At 37.3% G+C, this 10938-nt stretch overlaps 1 protein-coding gene across 1 annotated transcript; it reads left to right on the top strand.

Annotated features, from left to right (window-relative positions):
* The first annotated feature begins 147 nt into the window (after nt 1-147).
* On the top strand, nt 148-10036 carry LOC106929608 (perforin-1-like). Its single transcript, XM_015006661.2, has 5 exons — nt 148-441; nt 4236-4789; nt 7627-7765; nt 7846-8057; nt 8389-10036. Exons 2-5 carry the CDS (start codon nt 4257-4259, stop codon nt 9254-9256), a joined length of 1752 nt encoding a protein of 583 aa, XP_014862147.2. The 5' UTR covers nt 148-441; nt 4236-4256; the 3' UTR covers nt 9257-10036.
* The last annotated feature ends 902 nt before the right edge of the window (nt 10037-10938 follow it).

Here is a 10938-nt window from a genome sequence, read left to right as displayed (position 1 = left end):
TGTGTGTGGTTTATATTCTACTGGTGCTTTTCTGTTTTGTGTATCTCTTTTTCCTTTCAGCTGATTTAATAGGGCCTAACTTTTTCTCCAACAGTCTGACTTAGTTTTTCTCCTCTTCTCATAAAATATGACTACATCCATCCACTATTTCAAGGAAATGACATATTTTTTGGTCTCTGGTTTCTCTCTGACTGATAAACTGGCCTGAGTTTCCTCTCGTACGTTATACATATGAGTTTACATCGACCACTTGCTGCTCTGAGGAAAAGCATACGAAACCTTTCAACCACACTTTTTTTATGTTCTTCCTGCACTCGTTTAAGACCACTGTCACCTCAACCCCCTCACCACCTCCTGCCCCATTTCTCTGAACGTTAAACGCTTTATATCGACATATGTTCACTCAGTTTCACTCCTGCACAAAGAACAGGCAACAGATCGGTGAGTCGTCCCTGATTTGCTATGAAATCGATGTGTTTTAACTTAAACAAGTGGATGCAAGTTTTGTTATATCGTTCGGATGGGTAACAGAAATGCTTGTGTTATAGTTGCGACTATATTTAACACTGTTTTCACTAAACTCCTTTGAGGTGTTTGTGTCATTATTAAATACAGCTGAGTAGAAAGAAAGGTCACCAGCCTTCTGCACTGCAGAAGTGCAAAATCTTACCGAGTATTTTTGGTCTAGTTTCTACTGCAAATATTTTTGTACACTTAAAATAAGACAAGTATGTTTTCACCAAGATATAGGAGCTTGTTTTCAGTCAATAATTCCTTAATATTAATTACTATACTGAGTATAAATGCAGAAATTATCATGTTGAAGGGAAGGGGAAAAGTCAATAATTTGAGTAAATGTGGGACCCAAAAACTTAAGGGTTGGTAGAGAGAATTTATTTTAAAGAAAATATCCAGATGTTGCTAAAATATTCCAAAATGTTGAAAAGAAAAATGTTTGGCACAAAGAATGGAGGACCACAGTTAGACATGGTGGTGGCAGAATCATGCTCAGGGGTTACTTTAATAGAACCGTTTTAAGGTTGTTTTTTTTATTTGTTTTGACCTGAAATGTTATAGTGTCACCTGGAAAACCAAAGTAGAAGAAAAAAGATTCCCTGTTTCCAGAAACTCAATGGATTCCAATTATAGATTCAAAGTTATCCAAAGATCTGGATAACTTTGGTATAGTTGAGACGGGAAATTACACAAAATCAAGACTGAATGTTGAAATTAGGTGCACATTTCTGCAACCCTCAAGCTGAATAATGTCTTTGCCGTTGAGCTACACAGGATAAATGTCAATATATGGAAAAAATATTAACTAGATGGCATTTTAATAGGGGTGGACATACTTTGAGAGCCATAATATGCTTTGAAAATGTTCTTTACAGGGGGTCATGAAAAGATTTCACTCCATAAGGAGATAAATAGCTATTAAGTTAAGGTATTATTATAATACTATTGTTGTTTTGACACCATTTTCAAGCAATAATGACATTATAATGCAACAACACATTCTGAAAGCTCAATAAACTTTCAATTCTAGTCAACATTTAACACTGAAACTAAAAGACAGGTTAAATATCCAAAATAAATAAACAAAACAACAGAAACAATAAATAAAATTAATTAGAAAGTCTCTGTAAACAGAATTGTCCTTCAAAAACGTGACTAATTGGGACCAAAGTACCAAACTGAAGACTTTAGTCATCCTGTTTTTGATAGAAAGACAGAAAAGAGAAAAACGAATAAATAATGCAAATGGAAACTATTGAGCTGTCTTAATGTGTGATGTGATTAATTGATTTACTGCTTACTGCAACAGGCCTACACTTCTTTCACAGCAGCTGATGTTCTTAGTGGTTGCAGATATGAGAAATTTGCTAATAATATGCAACTTTACATTTCTCAGGTGATTATATTATGGAGCTTTTTAGTTACATACCCAAGTTTTTTTTAAGTCACAAAGAGCTTCAGATGCAATAAACCAAAATGTTTGACGGAAACTCCTTTATTTTAAATTCTGGTGCACATCTTAACAGAATGTTGCTTAAAACTTAAGGTCAGGTAAAGAAAGTAATTGTTTCTCTTTGATCATTTGCATCTTGGTGGTAGACCACAGCAGTAAAAAAAAAAGGTATACAAGATTAAGGTCAAAGTCATAGCTGAAAGAGATAAAAGATATAACGATACTCACAAGGCTTTGACCAGAGATTTTATCTTCTTTGTTATGAGCTGCATGAAAAATGTTGCTTGAAATAATGATTTCATGTAACGTCTGGACACATTTCAGGTCTATCAGGCCAGGATTTTAACTCAAAGCCTTGCTGAGAACAATGTCTTTTTCAACACAGTTTAGTTTTATTTTGTTGTGACTTTTTGTTTGGCAAATAAAAAATTCAGTAGAAACATGTCGCAGTACAACCGTTGGACAGACAGCCTACTGTGAGTTTAAGACTATAAATGACATCACCAACTCATTAAGAATGAGCTAAAGATTAATCATAACTGTACTATTTTTTTAATATTTTAATAGTTTTGATTCAGTAGTTAAGTACATTGCTTTATCTATCTATTTTGCATATCATTTTATTAATGATCTTAACATGGACGACGGAAATGAGGATCGGGATTATTGAACTTTAGTTGTTTTTGCCAGTTTTTTCATGACTTCTACTTGTTCGAGTGAAGCTAATTTCTCTGTGAACCTAACTCAACGGGTTGGGGTTCATAGACGGCGGTACAAGTTTGAAACGGCTAGCTTAGAAACAGACCCATACCTCCTCCCTCCTGACGTGTTGCTCAAATTTCCGACTCTGCCTGAATTAACAACACATGATTTATATCACTGTGTCATAAACAGCGTTTCCCCTTCAACCGGAGAAGCCTCAAAAACGTACAGAAGACAGAAGAGATGCTAACCAGTTTTTTTAAATTATGCTAACCAGTTTTGTTCCGTACATGCTAGGCTACATGACGGTGGAGCATTGTTTCCATGGTTACGGACGGTTAGACGCGTATCTTACTCCATAATGCAATATTTGATATCTTTCTAATCATACTTGCTTATAAAGTTTATAAACGTTACGTCTTCTTACCTTGTAAAAGTGTGTTCACTGCAAATCCGCCATTACACTGAGGGCTACCAGTCATTATGATTAACAGCTGCCAGTCATTGGCTGCTATCGCCATCTTCCCTCATTAAAAGATAAAATAAAATGACAAGTTTGGTTTTCATCCTTGTCTGTTTGTGCAGCCGGCCGCTCAGCACCTTATAACCATTTTTGCTGCGAAATCAACTAAATAAAAGCGATATTAGGCTACCACGTGCGTTTTTTAACAGGCTTTACTATGAGCTCATTGGTTGTTTTTGACGGTTGTCATGGCGGAGTGGGCGGGGTTTTGAAGAGTGACGTCACGCGCAAAGAGTCAATATGCAGTGATTATTTTGATCTTTTTGTATGAAATAAACAATAAAATATAATTTTTTTATTTAGTGTGTTTTCTAGTTTTTACTAATTAATTTTAGTTAAATCTTTAGTTTTAATTTAGTTTTTATTAGTTAAAGTAGTAGTTTTAGCTTTTTCATACTTTAATTGGTTTGTAGGTATTATTAATCTGTGTACATCCATTGGGTAATGAATACCCATAAAAGATACTATTTTCAAAAAAATGTATTAAAATTATTGACTGTGGTGTTTTATCCCAACTTTTGAGGATGCCTTTTTGCAGACTATCAATCAAGTTTATTTGTACAGCACATTTCAGCAACAAGGCAGTACAGAGTGTTTTACATCATGAAAACACAAAAATACAGTTGGCAATTGAGAAAACTTGTAAATATTTTACCTTTTGTCAAGTGCCATCAAAATGTTTGTCAATGTTTAATTTATTATGGTTCTAAAGCAACTCTAAACAGGTTGGTTATTAGTCTAGATTTAAAGAACTAAGTGTTTCAGCTGTTTTGCAGTTTTCTGGAAGTTTATTCCAGATTTGCAGTGCATAGAATCATAATAAGCACTTCCAGGAGGGTTATGGAGTGCCATAACTGCCGACAGTTATGTAAACTGTTTACACGTCAATTCCAAAGGCTAATAAATAGATTAAATAAATGTGTTAGTTTTATAAACACACAATATAGTTCCGGTTAGTTATAGTTTTTCCCCATTAATCTTAATTTAATTTAATTGCAGTTATGTTATAGATTTTGCTGAGAAAAAGTTTTTCTCTTTCAGTTTACTTCCAAGGACAGCAGCATGTTCCTGTTGAGTTTTTCCATCTTTGCCGGCTTCCTGCTCTGCCTCCCTCAGTATTCGACCGCAGCCTGCACTGATGGAAAGCCCAGAGAGTGTCAGGAGGCCGAATTCGCTCCTGGATCCAACTTAGCTGGGGAAGGCTTCGACATCACCAAGATGGAGCGAAAATCTGCGTTTGTGCTCGACATGAATCAGTGGAAACGCAAAGACAAGACTTGCACCCTGTGCACTAACCCGTTTCTGGAGGGCAAAAAGATGAAGCTGCCCCTGTCCGTGCTGGACTGGAGGGCCAAGCAGACCTGCAGTGCTAAAGTTTCCTCCAAGCTCCACAAATCCAGCGAGTCTCTGGTCAGCTCCAGCACCTCCTCTGTTGAGAACAACTGGAAGACCGAATTAGAAGTCGAAATGAAAGGTAAATCTGGCAGCCTGATGCTGGCTGGGACCACATCGAAGGTGGCTGAATATTCCATGGAGAAAACAAAGAATGACAAGTTCAGCTTTGCGAGTACCAGCATGTACTGTGAGTACTACAGGTAAGAAAAACGTTCTGCAAAACGATTAATATGTTTTCAGGTCAAACCAAAGTTTCAGAAGCATCTAAAATGCTTCTGAAAAGGGACCTGTTATGCAAAAATTTACATCTTAAACGTCTTTATTCTTCAATTTGGCTCTCAACTGCTTCTTAAACAGCCCAAGTGTTAAAAAAACAGCCATTTTTTGGAAACACGTTAATGTTTTATAGTGTCTGAAAAATAAGCCATTTCAAAAACCTCCCATTTTTTAAGTCACATTCCACAGGCACTGGGCCGTTACCTAGCAACTCCAGCAGAGTTCCACCGGTTACCTAGCAACCCTGGCAGAGTTCCACCCAACCGAAGAATCTAAGTTTAAAGTTGATGTATTATGCTCCCTTGCACCGGTTATTATAGGTCTAGATAGATAGCAATACATTGTTTGCATAAAATCGTTCTCAGATAGAGATTTTAATCTGATCAGTTCAGAAGGAGCTGTTTTATGGGCTCTTGTCACTTTAAATCAAAATATATTGCTGCCTAACTCAGCATTTACACTTACACATGAAAATGGCTGCAAACATCCATCCATCCATCCATCCATCCATCCATCCATCCATCCATCCATCCATTTTCTTACTCCCTCGTTCCTATTGGAGTTGGGAGGGGTGCTGGTGCCTATTTCCAGCAAGACTGGCTGCAAACACATGTGCACAAACACTTATCTTTTCCAGCAACCATTGTACAGCGAACACAGTGGTAAAACCAGCTGACCAGATGTACTGGAGTGCCACTTAGGTTGCTAGGTTACGGACGGAGCTCTGCTGGGGTTGCTAGGTAACGGGGCAGCGGCTGCTGATTTGTTACGTCACATTCCGGAGGTTTCTGACACGGCTACATTTCCATGTACTCCTGCTTGAACAAACTTGAATCAAATGAATATTTAAAGACCAAACCTTTGAGAAACTCCCTGATCATTTTCTTCCCAGACCAACCTTGCCCAATATGAAAATAATCAACATAGTAATTGTAATATTTGGGTTTTCCAGTGTTTGCAGCAATGGTTATCATCATGCTTGTACAACAACCCACTTTTCTCTGCAGAATTGCAGCCACATTGGAGGTTAATCACCATTTACCTCAAACATAGTCATGGTGCAGCATTGGTTTTTCTCTTGAACTTTGTTTAGGCCACTGGGAAACATTTTTTTCTCGTCGTTCAGAGGTGGTCTTACTGTTGTACTTTGCATCATTGCCTTTCACTTAATTAGGGAAATTAAATCATTGTTTAAAGCTGTTTTTAAATATATATTCAGGCTATTTTTGTCTCCTAAAAATGTGCTTGATGATCTGAAACATTTTTTTACATTCACTTTTTTTATTATTATTTTTTAACAACATAAAACAAAAACTATTGCAGTTTGAGTCGATCTTAAACATTAAATGAGACACCAAGAGCCAAAAACAGAAGAAATCTTAACGGGGAAAACATTTTTCAGAACATAATTATGAATATTATATGAATTACCAATGGCTGAGAGTTTCACTGTTTCAATTCTGCAGAAATGAATCTTAAATTATGTTGCTTGATGCAAGATTTTAGCTGATAATCTCCTCTTGTTAATTTTTCTACGTTTTATGTTGTGCTCTGCTAATTTTAAATAACATTTTTTTTTAAAGTAGAGGAGAAATCATTGAAACTTTGAAATTCCTAGCTGGTCCACAACTGAAGCACAAACCGTTTCTTTGTCTGCTGTTGCATGCCGCATAGGCCAAGAAGACCAACAAGGTTTTATGTTTTTACGTTTAGTTTCTGTTTTTACTTGTAGAAATTTGTTGCCTGAGGTTTTACACCTTCTTGAAAAAAACCCGTGGTCATGACAACGACACGCAATGAGGCGGGAAGTGGGGGGCACAAACATCCACACCTTTTACTCAAAAACATTATTGGGCACGCACGTTTATTCAGCTTGTATAAAAACAAAAAACAAAAGTTGTTGGAAGATGGTTGTCATTTTTACTGCTGTAAATAGACTAAAATTGTATTCTTGACCAAAAAATTGATCCAAAAGCTGAGGAAACTGCAAAACTTTTCATTCAGGCAAATAAGATTTAGTTTTTTTTCTTCTTTGTTTCATTAATGTTGCGTGTTTGATTTATTGTTGATCAGGTAATCAAAAGAAAAGAACCCACAATAAAATTATTTTGCATTTTTAAATGGAGAAATGAAATTATGGTACTTTCAACTTATCTAAACTATATTTCATATTTTTTCATACCTGAAATATGGATTCATCTACGTCAACATATTAGGGACACAGTAGGTTCCAAAAGAGAAAGGGGGGGAAAAAACTCTGAAATTTTGAGATTAATTTCAGAAATTTTCTTGAAAAGATGGAAAAGTCAAATGTTTGACTTTTTAGAAGATCTCTGATATTAATCTAAAAATTTCTTTGTTTTCTTTGAAAGTTTTTTGTCAGAAATTTACTCCTTTTATTTCCTATTTATGGAAATTTCCCATTCGTATTCGTCAAACCACAAAAGCTTTACCTTTATTTTTACACATTTACTTGTTAAAAAGTGAACATCGATGCACATTCAGGAATGTAAACGTTACATAAAATCTGCCAGATTTAGACTGAATTTTTCTGTCTAGATGCCTTTTGAGATGAAGTTTTCTTTGTGCTAATAGTTCATAACTTGCTTGTAGCATTAAACTGAGTTTAGTATCGTTTATTTGGCTGTTTTTGGAAAGATTTCATACCTCCACCTGGCATCAGTTCATCTGATAGAATCCACCAAGACTAAATGAAGCCAAACTGGATTTGCTTCATTGTTTTTGTGCCTTGCTCCTGCAGCTACAGAGTGTCCAGCACTCCCAAGTTGAACAGAGATTTCAACAAAGCAGTGAAAAAGCTTCCTAAAGTCTACAGCCCAGAATACAAGTCCAGATTTTACACGCTGATTGATGTTTTTGGCACCCATTACATCACCAAGGTGAGTAACAACAAGCATTACTGAGGCGAACAGGACACAAAGAGTTAAATGAGCTGAATGGGCTCATGATGCTGTTTCAGGTGAAGCTGGGAGGACAGATCAAGTCTGTGACCAGCATCGCGAATTGCGAAGCGAGTCTGCAGGGTCTGAGAACAGAGGAAATCCAAATGTGTCTGGAGGCCGAAGCGTCTGCAAGCATCAAAGTTAATATAAAAGCAGAGACAAAGCACTGCCAGACGTCTGCAGATAAACTGGACAGCAAGAAATCTTTCTCCGACACCTTCAGCGACAGGTACAGAACATTTATTATGCTACTGCCTGGGCTCGGCGATTACTCCACAAAACCGATTAAGCAAATCTTTGGTTTTGAAGGTTTATTTTTGGAATATAAGATTTTTTTCCACCAATGCACTCGGGTTTTCCATAGTTTAAATCGATGTCAGCACGGCCAAAGCCGCCATCTTGTTTTACAGCTTATTTTTATTTGGACTTTTATTTTGATTATGAGAATTCTGAGAAAAAAACATTTAAAAATTCTGAGATTAATGTGAGAATTTTGAGTAAAAAGTCAGAATTCTTTATTATTACTAGTTGGCCCCAATCCTCTGATTTTCTGTCTCCAGGTTCACAGAAATAAAAGGTGGGCTCACCACAGACTCGGACCTTCTTTTTTCCGCCAACAAAAACCCAGACGCCTACAAGGAATGGCTCACTTCGGTCCCACAGTATCCAGACCTCGTTTCGTATTCCCTCTCCTCGCTCCACGAGTTACTCCCTGAAAACACTCCGGTCAGGAAAAACCTGCGCAAAGCCATCAGCCATTACATTTTGGAGAAAGGCCTGTGGAGGAACTGCAGCGAGCGCTGTCAGGCCGGAATACGGACCGACTCCAAGGACTCCTGCGTCTGCCAGTGCCACAACGAACCAGCGGTGAACTCTGACTGCTGCCCGACCCGGAAGGGAATGGCCCGCGTCTTTATAACGGTGGTAAAGGCTGAGAGTCTGTGGGGGGACCACAGCAGCGGCACGGACGGCTACGTCAAGGTCTTCCTCAACAAAGAGGAGGTTTACCGTTCTTCCGTCATTGTAAACAACAACAGCCCGAAGTGGGGCACCAGCGTTGACCTAGAAACCAGGGACATCTCTTCTGGAAGCGTCGTGCGGTTTGAAATTTGGGATGAAGACAACAAATGGGACGACGACCTGCTGGGAGAATGTGAGCGACGCCTGTCTGCTGGAGTCTTAGAAGACGTGTGCCCTCTCCAACATGGCCGATTCTACTTCAAATGGGAAGTGAAGTGTATTCCGAGTCTGACCGGAAGTTTGTGCACCGAGTATAACAAGTCGCGCATGAAGGAAAGCCTGAGGAGCCTGTACGTGTCCCGTCACGCCCACCCGATCCCGAAATCCGTGCTGGTGGAGATGGGAGTGTTTGTGGATGAAGGGAGCTCCCACTGGAACCAGAGCCTGGCTGGCAAAACCTCGGTGTGAGCGGCTTTTATCCACATTTAGCCCAGCAAGTTGGCATTATTTCCAATATAGCGGCCTGTTGGCATGTTAATGATTAAACTGCACAGCAATAATGTCGGGCTGGGCGATAAATTGACTTGATCGATTAATCGAATCTTTGGTTTTTGAAGATTTAATTATTGGAAAATTTGGGGGGGGGGGGGGGTTCATCTATTCACTCTTGGTACGACGGAGTGTTAGGGCCATGCCAAGAAAATTATAAACATAAAATTACAAAAATAAAGTTATAGAATTATGACTTTATTCTCATTATTTCAACTTTTTACTCATACTTTACTAGAAATACTATAACTTTATTTTCATTATGTTTTACTTTACTACTTTTCCCATGTAATTTTAACATACCTCTAGTAAAATTGCATCTTTATTCTAATATTATGACTGTTCTCGTAATAAAAAAAATTGCCCTAATACTCTGTCGTATAACTAAGTAGAAGAGATGATTGAAAAACAAGCCACTTTTTGAAAAGATTTTCTATCAGTTGTAGTTTATTTTTCAAAAAGGTAAGCAATTTTAAAAAAAAGTCAATTAAAATTAGGAATCAGATCGGGTATGGAAAAAATCTGATTTTATTTTTGAGCCATATCGCCCAGCCCTGCAGTAATGTAACAACCTACCATTGTGTACTTTTAGGTTTTAGAAATTACACAAAATGCCTTGCTTTATATTTAGATGATGAAATATTACTCTGAAAGCTTATTGTTATCATATTTATGCAGAATAAAAGCATGTTCTCTGAATTGCTTGTGGTGTTTGAGCTTTGATCTATTTAAAGAGATAGTGTTCATTTTAAAGTTCACTGTGTTCCCCGGCATAAACACGGAAGTGGTGAAGCTTCCTGTGTGCGGATGAGGTTTCATTATGTCTATTTAAGAGAATATGTTGAAACATGAAGTCAGATCATATATTGTCTCAGACAGTTTCTTTTTTATTCAACATCACATTACATGATGACTTATTTGACTGAAACAATAAGATCATCAGGGTAATCTTGATTTACAAAACATAAACACATGTCTTGCTCTTTGCATCTAATAATGGTCATCATCTGACTCAAACTTTGACGAAATAAAACACAAGGTACAGCAGGCTTTGCAAGGTCAAGACAAATAAATGGAGAAATGTAAAAACATACAACAAAAGTCAAACAGAAGGAATAAAACTCTGCATTAATGCGTTACATTGGAAATATAGAGATGATCCACCTACAGAGGGCCGCATTTTCTTAACCTGGTTCAAGACAGATAAAGAATTGAGTCAAAAACAAACAAAAAAAACCACACATTTCATGAGATTTACCAACACAAGGTAGTGTAAAAATTAGAAAGAGGAAAATTATACATGATTTTCATATGGATGAACATTTATACTGTTCAATACATTGCTAAAATGCGGTAGCACACATTTCCAAGCCGTATTTAAACGCACCATGAGCATACACATGCTAACATTGTGTGTCAGAACCATGCTTAACAAACCAGCAAGAACTACCAATGTTTTTTTTCAAACAAACCGTGTAAGTTGAGTAATTCTGTTGCATGCTAATAATGTTAGCTAGGTGATGCTAATATATCATGTTAACCTAGTTAACAAGAGTGCTAATGTTGTTGTCTATGTTACATCCCTTGCTAGTTAGTTCATG

Source organism: Poecilia mexicana, unplaced genomic scaffold (assembly GCF_051168715.1).
Source record: "Poecilia mexicana isolate PSO_F unplaced genomic scaffold, ASM5116871v1 scaffold_8, whole genome shotgun sequence".
In the NCBI taxonomy this organism is placed as follows: domain Eukaryota; kingdom Metazoa; phylum Chordata; class Actinopteri; order Cyprinodontiformes; family Poeciliidae; genus Poecilia; species Poecilia mexicana.
Note: the sequence above shows the minus strand (reverse complement) of the source record. Positions and strands in the feature narration are given on the sequence as shown.